The sequence below is a fragment of the Talpa occidentalis genome, unplaced genomic scaffold (genome assembly GCF_014898055.3).
Source record: "Talpa occidentalis isolate TD23 unplaced genomic scaffold, MPIMG_talOcc4v2.1 talOcc4.11, whole genome shotgun sequence".
NCBI lineage: Eukaryota > Metazoa > Chordata > Mammalia > Eulipotyphla > Talpidae > Talpa > Talpa occidentalis.
In genome coordinates this window covers 3,108,418-3,126,488 of record NW_023601104.1, presented here as the reverse complement: position 1 = coordinate 3,126,488, position 18,071 = coordinate 3,108,418, and the positions used below count along the sequence as shown (strand labels likewise).

Here is an 18,071-nt window from a genome sequence, read left to right as displayed (position 1 = left end):
AACAAGCCTGCCTGCCGCATAGCTTCGTGTGAGTATGAAACACCCCATTAACCGGGACTAGCCTGAGCTGATAATGCTCTGTCCAGACGTAGCTGGGGACAGGAAAGCAGACAGAGGCAGGGAAAGGAAACCTCTACTGAGGGTCAGGAGACCCAGGTTCTAGCCACAAGCATGCTGGGTGACCTTGGGTGACCCAAGCAGCCACTCTGAGCTCGCTACCCTTCTACCCCATGCAAAGCTTGACCTTTTTGACAGTAAGGTCCTTTCCAGCTCCAATATCTCTGAGTCAAAGATGATGCAGGCCGAGGGAAGAGAAAGGAAGCAGGGAGGAGAAAGACGAAGAAGAGGACTGTGTGATGGGGAGAAGCAGAAAGGCTCCGAGAATGGGCTCAGACTGTGTCGGCCATGGTAGACAGACCACGCTGCTCCGCGGCTGTCCTGAGCAGGGCGCGCCCCCCAGTCAGCCTGTGGGACTTGGGCTTGCGCAGCTGAGGATGGCATCAGGCCCTTGGCCAGGTCAGGAGTTACAGAGGGTTCAGGGACCAACGTCAGGACCAGTGACAGGCGGTCCAAGTCTCCCTGCCGGGTGCCCGGGCTTAGCAAGTGACCCCATCCCTCCTGGGGCAGGAAGTAGAGGCCTAGGGAAGCCCAGAGATGGGTGAGCTGGAGCAGAAGAGGCACCCTGGCTTTCCATGCCCAGTCTCCTCACACCAGCCCTCACACACTGGCCTCTGCCTTTGCCATGCTGGACCTTGACCAGAAGACTCCGTGACCCCACAGGGGGCTCCCACCCAGGGTGCAACTAGCAGAGCCCTACGAGAGCCTCATTCCTGCTCAGGGGGGCCAGCCGGAGCTCAGATCGCCCACCGCTCCTGGTCACACTCTCCTCAGTATAGCTCGCCGGGCCGTGTCCCTCCACTGGGCTTCAGGGCCCCAACATGGCAGTAATGGCCCTCGGCTCCCTCTGTCTGCCCCTCCACCCCCGGGGCCGAGGGTAGGGAAGCTTGACCCTGCTGGTTCCTGAGCTGCTGCAGGTGGGTGGGTCCCACAGAAAAGGACTCAAGTTCAGCCGCTCAGGCCCCCCATTCACACCGTAGTCCCCCTGCTGACCCGGCTGGGGAGCATCACCACTGGGTGATGATAACTCGGGGTCAGATGGAATAAAAGCCCTTCATGAGTTTCGTCAGTTTATTGTCCTCACATGCCGGAGAAGCCCGGGAAAGGAGGGGAGAGAGGGGTGCTGAGCTGAGCCGGGACAGTGACCACCGAGCGCCGATTCCATCGGGTTGGAGGTGCCAGAAAGGAGCAGGGGCCGGGGACCAGGTGAAGACACAGATGCCCTGCGGGCCCCACCCCACAGCCCCCCTGGGTGGTGGGAGGGGCACCCCCTGGGATCACCCGCCGGGAGGGCCCCGGTGGAGGGGCCGGAAGGTGAAGAAGATGGGCTTGTCAGGCATCAGGATGAGGTTGAAGGTGGTGTGCACGTCCACGAGATGCTGGAGTTCAACTCTGAAGTTCTCCAGAAGCTGAGCAAGAGGGGTGGCGGGCTTATGGCGGGGCAGGGGACGCCCCCCCGCCGCTCCCCACCTCTAGGCAGCGTCTGCTCAGGAGAGCCAGGAGCTCAAGGAGTCTCCCAGCAGCTCCCCATTTAACTCTGCAGAGCCCACAGACACACCGCCCCGCCTCACCGCCTTGGTTCAGGCTTTGGTTTGGTCTCATCCCACCCGCCCGCCTCCCGTAGTGCCGGCACTGGACAGACGGCCAGCGCGCACCCATGGGTGATGAGTGGATGAGCCCCAAAGAGGAGGCAGCAGAGAATTGGGGAGCCCATAGTGTTTGATGTTTGGCTCTGGCAGAGTTGGGGGTAGGAGGGTGGTGCCTATGCGGGACCAGGGTTGTCCAGAAGGCCCGGGCCCGACTCACGTGGATGAGAAAGAGAGTCATCTCCAGCTCGGCGATGCGCCGGCCCACACACTGCCGCACGCCCCAGCCGAAGCCCAGGTTCCGGAAGTGAATGAGGTCCTTGTTTTGGCCCAGCCATCGGGTGGGATCAAATTTGTGCGGTTTGAAGAAGTAGGTGGGGTCTCGGCCCATGGCGTAGCTGGCCACCTGTACCAGCGTCTGGGGGCGACGTGAAGCAAGGCCTGACCTCACCTCCTCACCGTCCTAAGTGCAGCCCGGCATCCTGCTCCCCTGCCTGTCCGGCCAACCCACACAGGCCGTTGCCACCGTGCAACCTTGGGCGAGGCCCCATCCCCGCCTGAGCATGGCTGATCGGGAGGGCATGACTGGAGAACTTAGGCTGGGGATGGCCCGAGGGACCATCTTGTCGCTCCCACAAGCCCACACCCCCCTCCCAAGCAACCGCGGGGACTTCCTCCTAACCCTGGGCCCATGTGCCCGCCACCTCTGCCTTTCACTCAAATTGGCACATAAGCTGCCAAGGGCCTCAGCAGAAAGAACAGCAGGACAAAGGTCCCCCATGCACTTTGCGCTCTGCCCACCTGCGCCCACCACTCCCGCCACACCTACCTTGGCAGGGATCAAGTAACCTCGAAGGACAAAGTCGTTTTCCACATATCGCTGCAGGGTCACAGAGATGGGGTGGAGTCTGCCAGAACAAAGCGTTCACAGCCTCAAGGCCTGGACAAAGTCCCTCCCTGCCCCCACCGCACCCCTGGACCCAGCCACAGCAACCTGAGGAATTTGCAGGCAGGACCCCGACTCTTTTTCTCCTCCCCATTCCTAGCCAACTCCCTTGCTTCTCACCACCTTCTGTCCATCTCCCCTGCTAGCCCCTCCTGGTCCCCCTGCACTGCCCATGGGCTGTGGTGACGTGGAGCAGGCTGCGCGGGCTTGCCTCAGTGTCTCCTTGATGCTGGCTTTGAGAAGCGGGACCAGCTGCACCATCTTGTTCAGGTCTCCCTGGGCCTGACTCCGGGCGGCCAGGACCTCCTCCCGCAGCGTCTCCTGCAGCTGCGGGCTGCGCGCCATCTCGTACATGTGCCACTGCAGTGTCATGGACGTCTGGCAGGGAGTGTGGAGGTGCGGAAGATCAGGGGACTGTCACTCCTGAGGCGCCTAGACCCACGTAAAATTTTCAATTCCAAGAACCTCTTCCCACCCTCATCCGGGAACCCAGAGGCACCAGCCACAAAAGCAAAGCACAATTCCAAAGACAGATGTCCAGATGTCTTTCTCAGCCCATCTCTGGACTTGTCCCTCACGTTACCAGGGTACCCCATCCCCCAAGCCAGTGAAGGATCCCCTCACAGCCAGAGGACCCCACATGCTGACAGAAGCCAAATCCTTCTGTATTGTCTAGACTTCTGAATGACTGCTGCTCCCTTTGGAACGCCTGATAAACCACCCTCCCTCTCCCTCGAAGTTCTCATCTGCCTCGTGCCGCACAGCAGAAAGTCAGGCTCACGGCACTGAAACAGAAGCCAGCGGCGTCATTCGCATGCGTGAACAGCACGGGTTCGAGCTGCAAGCGTCCACTTCTGTGCACCTGTTGTCAATGAGTAAGTTGACCCTCCAGATCCCAGGGTTCTGCATTTAGAGAGCCAGGTCAGGGCTTGATTTGAGGGACAGGAGCATCGGAGGATGTGGGTATCCTTAGAGGCTCCCTAAGCCAATCTCCCAAAGATATCGAGGGATGACAGTAACGAAGTTTCAGAGATTTCAAATGTGACACGCCGACTCTCAGCACCCCAGGGCCCCCCATTCAAGGGTCCACTGCGCCGTGATTCACCAGAGGTTGTGTGCATTCACTGGGGCGTGAGTGACCCTCCTGAGGGGCCCAGTGCTAGATTCCACAGTATTGGGACCCCAACCTGGGCAACCACCCCAGGACATGGTTCGTGGCACATTATCTTGCCAAGAATCAGGTACTGCCTATGGTCTCTCCAAGAGGCTTGGACACTCCTTCTTCCTCCCAAGAGGAGCAATCGTGAAAAAAATGCCATCCATTAGGAGCGTCGCTGGTGGCGCAGGGGATAAGTCTCAAGCACTATCAAGCTATCGCCAGTGACTGCAGCCTGAGTTCGATCCCTGGCCAGGGAGCTGACCCACATGGCGCAGCAGACCTCTCCTGTCTCGCCTGCTGCTCCCCTCAGCAGTGGATTTCAGTAGATCCGCCTGTTCTGCTCCCCACTCTGTCTCTGGTGAATCCTTTCAGCTGTCTGCTGCTCCCAACCCCACCCCTACCTCTCTCCAGCATGCACCTAATGCTTTAGTCCCACTGAGCTACACACAAATCCCGGAAAGTGTCCTCATGCTATTTCCTTGTCCTACATTTCCCTCCCCAGCCTAGGGAGCAAGTATGTACTCTTTCAAGGTTCAGCCTGCATTTGTCTGGCTACCTCCAAGGCCTGACACAGGAGACACTTGTTTAATAAGAGAGTTAACTAAGTTACTAGCTATGTGACCTTGAGTAAATTCCTTGACCTCTCTGCGTCCAGTGTTGTCTGTGAATACTAAACAAGTTAACACACTTGAAAAGTTCAGGACACTGCCTGCCATAAATTCCGTGCTGAATAGATGTTACCTAATAATAATAGCTTCCTGGGTGCAGGGGAGCATTTTTTTGGAGATCTCGTCCACATAACTGACAAATGAACGGTGCTTAAAATCTGCGTAAATGTGTCATCCGCAGCCTGTCTCAGGGACTGAGATGCCGCCACGGGAGCACAGTGTAAATGTGATACCTAGGAAAGAGGATTATTTGTCCAGGGGGATTTGTCAAGAGCTTGACATTCCCTAGTCCTGAAACGCTCTCTGCCCCCTCTCCTCCCGGCGACAGCTTTCAAGACACGGGTTATCCATTCGAACTCCTCCTCGGAGCACTCGCTGGGTCCTGCAAGGCCACGCTAGTGTCTGCCCTCCCTTGGGTGCCGTGAGTACCTGGGCCGTGCGGGTTGTCCAGCCCCACATCGTGGAGTGGGGAGCCGCTGTGCACGTTCTGCCCTCCTGTCACTGGCAGGGCAGCGTGCCCTCTAAACCCAAGCACGGAAACCCTAAACCCCAGGCCCCCACAGCGCCACTGTGTTTGCAGATGATTAGTGTGAACCGAGGCCATGTGGGTGGGCCCTGGTCCAACAAGACTGGATTAGAAGAAGTGGGCTTAGAAGAAGAGGTGAGGACAGACACAAGAGAGAAGAGGAGCCAAGGCAGGCTCAGGAGAAACCCTCCTGCCGACACCTTGACCTTGGACTCCTGGCTCCAGAAATTAACTTTCTGCTGTTTCAGCCACCCAGCCTGGGTCCTTTCCTATGGAAGACCTAGCTGGCTGATACCCATTTCTTCTCCGAGCTGTTGGGCCATGTGAGGTCTATTATATTCATCTTCCTGGTCTCTCAGTGTCTGGATCACACCTAACTATAAACAGTAAATGATTAGCCCTCACTATCACGTTAGCATCACAGTGTTGAAGATATTAGACACAGGACAGATGAGTTTTGACATTCAAGAGAAGTTTCTAGGCTATCATGTCCCCATAGGCAGTACCTGAGGGAAACATCTCAGAAGATGCCCTCTGGCACCAGGGGAAACTGCCTGACTGAGTTCTGGAAGCCGGAGCAGGGAAGACAACAAAAAGACCCTGGCGGGCTGAGGCCGGGGCAAATTCCACAGGCTTCCAGCTTTGCCAGGTCTTTCCCTGAATCCGAGTGAGCCGTGTCTTCCGCCTGAGCCCGCCGGGTTTCCCGACAGACTCGCGAGGACCCTGAGCCCACCACCTGCCTGTCACTCCCTTGGCACAGGCAGGAACTCCATGGCAGAGCAATTCGGAAGTGGAATCCCTGGAGAAGCAGGGCTCAGACAAGGAGGCTGGTGGGGAAGGACACAGGAGGCGAAGGAAGGACAGGCTGTGCCCTCTGGCATTCTCACCGTGTCCACGCCCCCGGCCAGCATCTCCGTGATATTGGCCTTGACGTCCTCTAAAAGCATCTTATTACTCTCCAGCAGGCGGTAGAGGACGCCCGGGTAACCGTCGAATTCTCTTTTCTGTCTCAAGTCCCAGGAGAAGTTCTGGGTGTACATCTCGGCTGTGGGGCCGGGGGAGAGAGAAAAGGGCGAGGCCCTCAGAAGTTGGAGGGAAGAAGCATCTCCCGTGAGAGCTGGTGCCAGGGTCTGGGAGGTTCTGGAACCTGTGCTTTTTAGGGGACCCTTTGAGCACACGCTCTCTGCTAAGCCCCCTCTTGAGTTCTTGACCACAACGCTATGGGGTAAGCGATGTCTCCACGTTGCGAATGAGGAAACGGCAGCCCTTGGAGGGCGGCGACTCATCCAAGGTGTGAGGGTGTCAGGGGCAGGGGTGGGTTTTGACTCCAGGCCTGGTGACATCCTCCACCCCAATTGGCATCACCTGTCCTCACCCATTCCTATCTGCCCTGTCTGAAACTGATCTTTAACCCTGTAGGGATCACGGGCTCCTTGGAAGATTGTGATGGACATCTTTGATCCTCTTTCTCCAGAAAATCTAATCATCCCAAAATCCAGGCCTCACCCCACCTCTCAGGGGTTCCAGGGAGTTCCTGATGCCCATCCCTGCCCACCTGCGGGGAGGTTTCCCACATGGCAAGCCAGCATCCCGAGCCCTAACTAGGAGGCAGACTGACACCTGTGCTCCCAGCTAGTGCGTTCCCTGTCTCAATCTCTCCTCCTCCCTCCCCCAGGCCTGGGTTTCCCACCCGCTGGATCGCCAGGACTCCCTTGGCCCAGATTTGGCCGCCCAAGGTCCAGCCAGGGGCATCCTCACCCTTATTAAAAATTACATCCCAGGCAGCCACATGGTCCTTCCAGGTCTTGGTCCTGAGCAGACGGAACAGGTTTGGGGGGAGGTGGAGCATGGGCACGCTGGTGTGGAACATCTGGTAGACAGCATCAATGAAGCGCTCAGACTCGGGGTCCACTCTTTCCTCTAGCATCCCCAGGCGCTCCCCAAATACGACGTTGGTGATGGCTGCAGGAGGAGACAGGCTGAGGAGCCCCTTCCAAACCAGCCACCAGAGTGCCCCCCGCCCCAGGGGTTCCCCACCCCCACCAACAGAGTAAGGAAACGGAAGCCTGAGGAGCTGAAATGGCAGAGCTTCAGAAATCACCTTTCGGGCAACCGCTCAGGTCCTTTGGAAAGGGCTCTCATAGGTGGGAAGCAGTCCTCGGCAGAGCTTGGAGAGGCCCACCCTTCCGCCAGCAACCCAAAGAGCCCCTCGGTGTCCCTCTTGGGAAGAGAGATTTCTTATCTATAATTGTCTGAGTTGATGTTCAACAGTCCTGCATTGCTAAAGGACCAGGATACATTCTGAGAAGGTCATCAGAATGACCTGCTGTGCAATTCCACTGTGTAAACACCAAAATGTAACTACCCAAATGCAGGAGGTAATGCCTACCACACATCTCGGCCAGATGGCGTAGTCTGTTTTGACCACTGTCATACACGGTCTGCTGTTGACCAAACAGTCGTTAGGCCACACGTGAAACTAGTCAGATAGGACATGAGGAACATAAATCCCCAGGTGACTGGCCATCCAGGATACACTCTGCCTGGAGCAAAGAAGTCACAGCAACCCCAAGTTTTCTTGCCTACTGGGTCATCCTGGGTATGAATGCGGATTTCATACCAAACTCTGCACATCCCAAATCTCCTGCAGTGGCCACAGGATCCCCATCCACCGTAGGGCCTTTGCCTGAGGTATGCTCTCCCCCGATAATACCTGACCTCCTTACACCGTCTGGCTCACACCTACCTACCTCTTCAAACACCCCATCCAGATTAGTCACTCAAGCCTCCTGCTCCTGCCCTGGATTGCGGGTGGTGGAGGATGTGCTCAGCAGCTCCTCCCAGAAGGCCAGCCCTGTGCCCCTTTGGGGTCTGTGCTGGGTCTCAAGGCGGATTCTGGGCTCTCCCACCCCCGGGACCACGGCCAGCATGGTGCCATCCCCTTACACTCAAAGGCGAAGCGAAACAGGTCATTGCTGATGTCCCCTGAGAACTTTCCCATGTCCTGCTGCTCCACGCGCCTGTGCAGGAGGCTGACGAAGTCCTGAGACACCGGGTCCAGCAGGGGGATGAAGTTCTTTATCGACTCCGGAGCCATCACCTCCTGGTTCAGGGTCAGCCGGTCTCTCTTCCAGGCCGTGGAATTCCTGAGAAAACAAGGGCCCTCGGGCCCTCATGGTCACAGACCCAACCTGGCAAACACAGAAGGGCTGGCGTGGCTCGCCCAGGAGGCCAAGGCACAGGCCCAGAGTCCGGCACTCATGTCCATCCCAGCCCTCCAGTCCCCCCAAGGCCCTCTGCCCCTCACCTCCTCGCAGCTTCTGCCTGGCCTTAGGATGAGACAAGGAGAAAGAGCGGGGAGAACAAACCTCACCCCCTCCTCATGCACCCGCTGCTGCCACTAGACAGCAGAAACTCTTAGGACTTTAGGACACGTCCCCACCCCCCACCCCCCCACCGCCGTCCACCTCCACCCCAGGCTGCCTTCCCACCTCCCTGTCGCCTGGCGGATGCTCACCTTCTGCTATTGAAGGGCCTCTCTACATCACTGTTCTGGCTCCTGCCCGGACCAGCCTCTCCTCACCACACCCCCGCCATGTCCCACTGCTGTTGTTGGGGGATCTCAGGTGCCCGGAACTGAGTTAAACCTCAGCTTTATAGCTTATTCTCAGAACTAGATCTGTCATGCAGAGCCCTCTTTGTCGTGGTGGGGGTCGGTCTGGTTATTATAAACTTACTTACACACGCCCCCCTGGCCCTCCCACCTCTGCCCGGCCCCTCTGAGGGGAGCCTGGGACTTGCTTGTTTGCTGTGTAGCTAGCTTGACTGATCTGCATGCATTTCTGGAACATACTAAGAAAAACTGTTTACTTGGTCTTAACTTCTTTCAAAAGCTGGCATGCTCAGGGATTTTCCTTGTTTGCTCAGTTTTATGTTTCTGAGCCTCAGCTGCAGCACCGTGGGCCATGCTCCTCCCTCCCCGCTCCCAAGTTAGGCATTTGAGTGCTTTGGTGATGCCTGTACCTGTGCCTCGGGGCTACTGGGGGGGACGTGGTGGGAGCATCCCTAGGAGGTCTGTGAAAACTGAGCTTCAGGCGATAAGGACTGGCCTTTTCCCCAGCCCGGCTGGGTTTGTCACTCCTGCTAACGAGGAACGGGAGACCCATTTGTTTGGCACCAACGCCTGAGGTGGTCACGTTCGCAGTTCTGATGAGCAGCTTGGTAGAAACTCCACTTAAACCCAGTGATTTGTCTGGTTTCTCTCCGCCCCTTTAGACAGTAGGGGACTCCCGCCTGTCCGTAGCCCTGAAAGATGGCCAAGCCGTTGGCCATCGGCATATTCCAGAGGGGCAGGAATATTCAGGGGGTGCCTGAGCACCAGCTAGAAAGAGCAGGGCAAGAGGCCCTCTGCCCTCACCACAGCGGCCAGCCCCTCCGTCAGGCCCCAGAGCCACCCAGGACTCACTTCAGCAGGACTCCGATGGGCCTCTGGAAGTGCTGGTGATAGGACACCCAGGGCGGGACTCGATAGCGCTCAGGGTTGGGACCTTCGAACTTAAAGAGAAGGGCCACGTCTTTAGGGTCGATGATGTAAACGGACTCCACGCTGCCGAGCTTCTCCCTGGAGGGCGGAGAGTGGGGCTGCGATGTCAGGATTTTAAGGGGATCCCGCAGACCCTGGGCGATCAGGACCATGGCCGGTGATTAAGAGCCAAGGACAGCCTGGCCGCAGAACATGTCCCCAGCCTCCTGGCTATGCGATCCCGCAAGGCCCCCAGCCTCTGCTTCTTCTGGTCAGTGGCGATCCCACCAGTGCCTCCTTGTCTCTCAGGGCTGTGTCTGCAGACGACCCCGTCAGGCGTCAGCAAGTGCAGCTTTCTGCCACTGCCAGTCACGGCTCGTCCCCAGGACCACAGATTCCCCTGTCCCGTGCTCCCTCCTCAGCCACACCTGTCAGCCACCACAGAGCTCAGAAATGTCGCCCCTCCATGTCACCACCAAACGACCAAACCGGAGTGACTGCAGGTCCCTTGCTAGCGGGTCAGACACCTGCCACTCGATCCCTGCCAGGCTCCAGCTGGAGCCCTCTGACAAAGCAATGTCTCCATTAAAACATAACCAACGTGTGACTCCAGGACCTAAGTACAGAGACACCGCCCAAGGAGCTTTGTGGACAGTCTCTTAAAACGGGGCTGTCACAAAACAGCAGAAAACTCCGTTTCTCACTTGCATCTGCCTTTTGCCTAAGAAAGTGAATGCAAAACACTTGAAGGCAACGTGTCCCAAAACCACACAGGTACAAGCCGAGGTAACTCTCCTTCAGATTCTCTCTCTCGCCCTTCCCTCCCTCCCTCACCCCCCTGTCTCCCTCTCCTGCTTTTCTCCCTTCCCTTCTGCCCTCTCCAGAGAGAAAGAAAAGGGATCAGCACTTTAACCACTGCCCCATGGGGCCTGAGCGTATCTTCCCAAGTCTCCTCGACATTTGACCTTCGTCCATGGCTTCCCAAAAAACCCTGGTGTTTTTCCAGCTACCACATGTCCTCATGCCACCATCCAGCTCAGTCAAATCCTTGAACTGCCATTATTATTATCAATTCCACTTCTGGGAACCCGGCCCAAGGCAATGATCTGACACAGCAGAACAAGGCCTGATGGATGAGCACATTCCTCCCAGCACCCTCATTTCTGATCGTGAAAAAGCCCAGAGTGGACTAAATGTCCACCTTCATGATCTGGCCAGAGAGTGTGGCTGCTGTGCACGGCTAGGCTGCCTTTTAAGCTGTAGGAGACAGAAAAACGCGGCCAGAAACCCTCCGTACATTGCTGTGGGCGATACCAAACTTTCCATACCATGCATCCACATTCTCGATGGTGCACACATAATCTTGAAATGGGGATAGTATTTGACTCCAAGTTTTCTTTTCTTTTCTTTTCTTTTTTAAAGATTTTTCTTTCTTTATTTTTGTGTAGAAGAACTAGGGTGTAGGCCAGAGGTGGGGGGGGGGTGCTGTGAGAGGATTCACCAGAGACAGAGCGGGGAGCAGAACAGGCAGATGTACTGGAATACACTGCTGAGGGGAGCAGCGGGCGAGACAGGAGAGGTCTGCCGTGCCATGTGGGTAGCTCCCTGGCTGGGGACCGTAATCATGGTGATAGCAATGAGACTTAATCCCTGGCCACCACAGAGGCCCCTATTCCAAGTTTTCATTTGCGATTGTCTTTATTGTCTAAATTGTTCTATAAAGAAAACAACCTGTGAAAGTTGTAGTTTAAATTCCTCATGTTTATGCAGAAGTTTATCATTCCCAGGCTGTAAACTGAATAGAATGGAAACACACAGAACTGACACAGGCCAGACAATTGGGTTCCAGCCCTGGCTGGACTCTGATGAGCTGTGTGACCTTCACGAAACACTTCTCCTGGGCCTCAGTTTCCCCACGGAAGAGGGAAACGGTAACACCCACCTGAAGGACATGCTGGCGGCTCAGATGAAAGGGACTCAGAGGGGCTTAATAAAATAAGGACTTCCTCCCTGAGGGGGTAGGAACTGGGGAAGGCAGAGGATAAGGAGAGAAGTCCACAAAGGGAGGCTGGGGACAGAGGCACTGCAGGCCTAAGAGAGAGAAGAGAGACACAGGAACAACCTTCTTCCAAGCCCGGTACTCAGCCCGGGGCCACCCTCAGCTGAGATCTCAGAGGAAGGGGGTGGGGTGGGGGGTGAGCAGCTGTACCCTACACAAACAAGCCGCTCCCGCCCACCCGCCCAGCAAGCCAGCGAGGCGTCACAGCCATGCCCTTTCTCCATCTTGACCCTTTTCCACTTCAAGTGAGAGTCCCTGTCCCTCCTGGTGTCGCCTCCTCGCCCCAATCACCACCTCCACCACCTTGCACCCCGCCGTGAAGCGCTCACCGAGGCAAAGAACCCGCTGTGGCTTGAAGGTTGCCTGTCTCAGAAACTGCTAAAGCAGAACAAGCCAGGGTGGGGGTGGGGGCACTCAGGCGAAGGCCCAGACAGACGCTTGGGGAAGACACTCAGTGTGAGGGACACAACCGGCTTCTCCAGAGCCGTGCGGGCAGCCACACGTCAGTACCCAGCAGGACAGGGTTTTGCTGGGTGACCGGTTGCAGAATTCTAGCCTCTCTGGCCTTCAATCGCCTGTGACATTGGGACTGATAAACTTACCTCCCAAGGCGCCCTGCGGATGACCCCCAGAGAGTATCAAAAGGTAGAGGACCCTTGAGTAGAAGCGCAAGAGCGGGGAACCGTACGCATCGTCTAGAAAACCTTATCCCCCCTTCTGCCACCCTCTCAGGCATGGAAGGAATAAAATCAGAAGGTGGGCAAGAGCTGGATCCAGGCAACCGGACCGTTTGGGGAGGGAAGGTGCAGGAGGGCTCCCCGGCCTCGCTGCCTCCCTACCCCTGCCCTCTGTCAGACTTACCTATATATGGGGCCATACTTCTGGAAATTCTGCTCTTGGTGGTAGTGCATTTTGTGAAGGCCATTCTCCCTCCAGAAATGATACAGGTTTAGCCAGCCGTTGTCCCCGGGAGAGGGGATCTCACTGAAGGGGCGAGGGCTGGGGTGAGTGGCGAGGCCAGCTCCCTCTCCAGGGGGCACCCTGGGATGGCCAGGGCCCTCCCAAGGGGTGCCCAGGAGGGGCTGGCAGCCTTTGACCAGGACTGGGCGCAGAGGAAGCCCCCTGGCCAGCATGCTGCCCCCACGGCAGAAAGGCCAGCCGAGCAACTCTGGCCCTGGGCCCCCAGGTCCCGGCTTATAACCACCGGCTCAAGGCTAAGGGAGAAGCTGACTAAGGAGTCAGCTCCCTCCTCCTGCTGGCTGAAGCTCACTCACAGCCCCTCCCGGACTTGGGGTACTGAGATAGAAAGGAATTTAGCACAAAGGCGGCTAGTAGTCCCTCACTCCTGCCCGCCCCCCACCACCCGCCCCCATCGCAGAATTCCAAGAAAACAGTTGGACACGTTTCAAAGCAAATCAACACACCCAGTCAGTTTAGACCCTTATCTCACACTGGGTGCCACTAGCTATAAAACTTCTTGTCTTAGTTCACCAACAGAATGCGAAGGCCCAGTGGTCTTGTTAAGTAAAACTGGTTGGAACGCATTCAGGACCCCATTTGTGAGCCCCCGCCCCTCCCCTCGAACTACGCAAATATTTCTATCAGCAGCCTTAATGGCCAAGGAAGCAGCTCCCCTTGGCGTCCGCCCGCGCTCACTCGTGAGCGTGTACTTTCAACTACGAAAGAAGATTTCTAATGCACCTGCGCTGGCTTCTGCAGGAACTCTTTCCTGAGCAGATGTCAAGACTCTCCTGGGTCCCTCCCCGCCCCCGGGGCCTCAGCATGGTGGTGAGCCAGCCCAGAGGAATTCTCCGCAGTGAGTCGTTCCCTTGCTCTCTTCCTTTTCTGCCTTTCCTCTTCATCTACCCAGAGGCTCAGAACATCATCTCTCCCTTGTCTGCCCTTCACAGCTCCCCATTTATCAGGTGGTGATATTGTCCCAGGCCTGCAGGTCCCAGTGGCCAGTGGGTTTCACCTGAGGGTGAACCTGAAGGGATGTGGGAGCAGCAGAGCTTGTGAAAGGGAGGCATTCACCTGGCCTCCTCCTTCTTTCCTGCTTTTGCCCTTTTACCGCCAAGAAAATCTCTCTCTCCTCCCTTGTGCTCAACGCCCACTCCCAACCACACGCTGTCCTCAGGACGGAGTTGTCACATTGGTCTCTCACCTCGAACCAAGGAACAGCCTTGGTGCATTTTAACAGGGAGACACCCCACCAGGGTGTCTCTCTCGGCCTGTCTTGAGACACTGCTCCTTCTGCCTTCCCTGCTCATCTGCTGACCCAGAGTGAGTCCTGAAGTTTCCATATTTGGTTTTCAGAAAAACAGCCTAAAAATTAGAATTAGGAGGAAAGGTGATTTTTTCACCTGCTTTCTTTGAAAACTGCTCTCCGAAGTTATGAAACAGTCAAGTTCACGTCTTTATCCATAAATGGATGAAAAGAGAAAAGTTTCTTCTTCAGAGAGACTTTTGAAGCTCCCCTCTGCTGCAGTCTGGCCCAGGCCCCCAGGAATTCCAGGCAGCTCAGGACCAAAGCCAAAAGAGATCGGAATCGCCCATCTCGGGTTTGGTAACCAGAGGCAAGGAAGCAGGTCCTCCTCCTGCTGCCCACATTAGAATGCCCAGCATTCTAACTCTCTCTCTTGCACAGAATGAAGTGTCTGATCCACCAGACCTCTGCCTACCATGGGTGAGACCCAGTCAGTCCTTCGTGATGATGAGGCCCAGGGGTGCCAAGGGACCCCAAGTTTCTTCTATGCAGAAAACAATTCCTGCAGGAGTCAGTATAGGTGAGTGAGAAATGAAGCTTTACTGTAGGTGCAAGTACGTGGGCAGATTCTGAGAAGCCTGCCTTGGGCCTTCAGGATGCTGGAATTGCTATTTGTTTTGTTTGAGGGGGCAGAGGCTCACAGATGGAACCAAAAGTTTCACAACTTTTGCCTAACAATAGGGGCAGGAATTTTCAGGTTGGGCAATAACATTTGGCCAATTGGTTTAAAAAACCACCAGACCCTAAATTCCTGTTAGATAGAAGTTTTACAACTAGTGGCTCCCATGTGTGAGATAAACTAATAGAGTTCGATTCAAACTAGTAGAACTTGAGTCACTTTGTTCTGAAATGTGCGCGGTTGATTTTCAGAAATACTGGATGGGGCAAAACATTTAGCAGCCATTGTGCTAAATTCCTGTTCTATTTCAGCGACTCTCCTTTGGATTATATACTGAAAATATGGAAGCAGTTCAAGGTGAAGGGCTAAGTAAAAAGGACTAATACTCTTTTGTGAGCTCCTGGCAACAGTTATGAATTGAAAAACGGAAAACACGATATGCTCAACTACATCTAGCTCACTGGTAAATCCTCTCCCTGAAGGTCAATTGCAGTTCAAAGTTCAATCGCAGTTCAAAGTGACACCGGTTGGGCAATTTTGAGCCTAAAACCCTGATCCTTTCCCGTGTTGCCAAGACGTGGGCACAGGGCAAGAGATTTTCCTACCTCAGAAAGTTAGACGCAGCACTGCAGCGGGCTGGTGTGGGGCTGCCTTGGTTCTCAGCAAGCAGCTGCCTGTACTTACGTTACAGTGTTGAGACCATTGGTATGTCTCTGCCACCTTCCAGCTGTGGGGGCTGTTTTTCTCTCTTCCCTCTCCTTCACATCTGTCCTCTCCTAAAACTTTACATGGCTTATTTTTATTCTTGTGTTCCAATTTGCAGGACAACACGTTTTCTCTGTCATACTGTAACTGGAAAATGCCAGGGTTGGGCTTCCTGCTGAGACACAGGGCAAGCTAGGGTTATTAGGCAGTTTTAGGGACAGTGCAGGAGGGGACCTCTGAAGAATTTAGGGAGGCTTCAGAGATAAGGACAAGCAAGGAAATGAAACCAATTCCACTGGGAAAAACAAACATCCCAGGACCATTGTTAACAAAATGGGAAAAACAAACATTCCAGCACCACGGACAATATCCAGGATGGTCCTGGTTTTCTTCAGGTGATAAAGATAAAGTGTGGAGATGCTCTCCCGGAAGACTAGGCCATAAAGATAAAGCTGTAACAAATGGGGAAAGAGAAAGCTGTTAGATAAGGAATGTGAAGATCCCCCACTCAGTAGCAAATTAAGTGAGACAGCCGAGAACTGACCAATCACAAAGAGACTGGTGAAGTTTTAGAATAATCAGGGAAAGAAGGTCTATATTCCCTGAGACATGACTCCACTTTGGCTTCCTTGCCCCTCCCAGGCCTGGTTCCCTGGCCTGCGAGTCCCACTTTATTTCTGTTCTTTTTCTCCTCAATAAACTTTTTCTTTCTCTAGACAAACCTGCCTCTTCTCGCTTGCTTGCCTGAGCGTCTGCGAAGTTCCTGCTGCGGCTTCGTGAGACACCAACCCGTGGGGGTCTAGCGGCTGGGGCTCAGCGCTGCCCTGCAGCCTGGGATCCGTTCCTGGCTGGGAGACTAGGCCTGACAATTCCGGTATCACTGCCGCTGCCGGAAACCAATTGAACAGAGGCAGTAGTTGAATCTATATCACACACTTTAATGTCAGAAAGCCAGCAATCTGAGAGAATGGGGGTATTTTACCCCAAAAACCGGTTCTAACATCTCATCTCAAGCTGACCTTTTTCTAGTGAGCTAAACAAAGGCAGTTCATCATAAGCAAATCTGCCACCACAGCAGCCCATCACGGTTGGTGTCCTCATCTTCATCATGTCCCCAGAGTTTGTTGTCAACTCCTTGGTCAACTTGACCCAGGTTCTGGGAAATATCTTTGTTCTCCTGATGGCATCAATGTCCGACACTTCTTAGGCTTCACTGGGGCAAGACTCCCAGTTCAAAAGGAAAGTTTCAGTTCAAAGAAAACAGATTATTAATCACCCGGTGTTTGCACATAGCCTCTGTGTGTATGTGCAAATTCCTATACTAGCTATGCTGCCTTCCCAAGCCCCCATCAATATCTCTCCTTGAAACTCATAAAACAGTCTCCCCGAGAACCAGCTTCCATTCCCCTTCCCCCAAGCCCCACCTTAGCTAAGCTATTTGGGATGATGACTGAAGCAGCATGGGTGAACAGCCTGGCACCCCAAGACGGCTGCAGGATGAAGAGTTCTAGTACTTCCGGACATACTGATGTGTAAGGTGAAGGTTTTTGCCATCTCAGACTCCCGAACTCCCTCCCTCCTTGCAGAAGTCTAGTAAAGACAAAATGGTAAGAAATTATATCATTCATAAATTTTAAATGGATAGGAAAAGATTTGTAGGTTAAGGTCATTGGTGTTGTAATTTTGACTTTGAAGGGTTTTTGTCTTGATATTGGTCTCTCATCCTAAAGATGTAACTTTCCATCTTTCCTGCTTGTCTCTCAAGACTTTTGTTTTATATTGTATGGCTGAGGGTTTGGTTTTTGTTCACCTTGAGCTGCTTTTCTGGTCTGTTTCTATTTCCTTGTGTTTTCCTAGTCTTAAAAATCCACTTCCAGACTCAGTTTAAGAAAAAATTTCTGGGCCTCCCTGGTGCACAATGGGTTAAGACTCGAACTATGAAGCTGTCCGCAGACTCTGCAGCACGAGTTTGATCCCGGGCCTGCCAGGGAGCTACCCACATGGCGCAGCAGACCTCTCCTGACTCGCCCGCTGCTCCCCTCAGCAGTGTACTTCGGTCAATCTGCCTGTTCTGTTTCCCACTCTCTCTCTGGTGAATCCTCTCACCACCTGCACCTCTGGCCTGTATCCCAATTCTTGTATGCATAAATAAATAAATCTTTAAAAAAAATAAAAAATGAAAAAAGACGTACTTGCTGTTAAGAAGACTATCAATGTTATATGTAAAATAATCAGTGCCGTTCAACTGAAGTTAAAAAACTAAGTCCGATCCAAGTATTGCAATGTGTGGCGCTGAATTACCTACCTCTTGGCCAGAAAGAATAATTATTGCCATATTGACAAACTGTAGGATAATAGCCCTGCAAATTGACCTTAACAGAGTATCCCAGATCCACCAACATGGTTCTCAGGAAAGCCATCAAGGCTATCATCCCTGACTGGGGTAAAAATGATTATATTCTTTTATGTCTTATTTCTGCATCGTGTATTCGCAATCTCACTGTCAAATTTGTTTGCTCTAGACTACCACAACTCCCTATCAACACGATGCTGATAAGGGGAATGCAGCTTGTACCTGTAATATAACTTATTCCTATAATATGACTTTTTTTTTTAATTAATAAATTTTATTTTTATATTCCCCATACAATTGCAATCCCCCCATTCTGACCCCAATCCAGCTAACAACACCCTCCAGGAGGAAGTAGCAACAGAAGACTTATCTTCCCACATTCTATAATGCCATAAGATTATGGAAGGGATTGAAACCTGAGAGGGGGATGAGATAGAACAGGAATTTAACACAAAGGTTGCAGATTCTCTCTTTTTCCCATCCAGTAATTCTGAGAAAACATTTGTGTACATTTCAAAGCAAATAGACCCACACACCCTCTATCT

At 54.0% G+C, this 18,071-nt stretch overlaps 1 protein-coding gene across 1 annotated transcript; it reads right to left on the bottom strand.

The window, feature by feature from the left end:
• Positions 1-1,155: 1,155 nt before the first annotated feature.
• Positions 1,156-12,908, bottom strand: LOC119238427 (cholesterol side-chain cleavage enzyme, mitochondrial). Its single transcript, XM_037502120.2, has 9 exons — positions 12,445-12,908; positions 9,468-9,623; positions 7,949-8,148; positions 6,761-6,964; positions 5,890-6,047; positions 2,861-3,027; positions 2,533-2,611; positions 1,924-2,121; positions 1,156-1,526 (listed from the first exon to the last, which is right to left on the bottom strand). The coding sequence occupies exons 1-9, from the start codon at positions 12,714-12,716 to the stop codon at positions 1,395-1,397; spliced, it is 1,566 nt and encodes a 521-aa protein (XP_037358017.1). The 5' UTR covers positions 12,717-12,908; the 3' UTR covers positions 1,156-1,394.
• Positions 12,909-18,071: the final 5,163 nt, after the last annotated feature.

Coding starts and splice junctions, on each gene's coding strand:
- LOC119238427 (XM_037502120.2), bottom strand. CDS start 12,716: ATGCTGGCCAGGGGGCTTCCTCTGCGCCCAGTCCTGGTCAAAGGCTGC. Junction 2,612..2,860: donor AGCATCAAGGAGACACTGAG/GCAAGCCCGCGC, acceptor TTGTTCTGGCAG/ACTCCACCCCATCTCTGTGA. Junction 1,527..1,923: donor TGACTCTCTTTCTCATCCAC/GTGAGTCGGGCC, acceptor CCTCTTGCTCAG/CTTCTGGAGAACTTCAGAGT.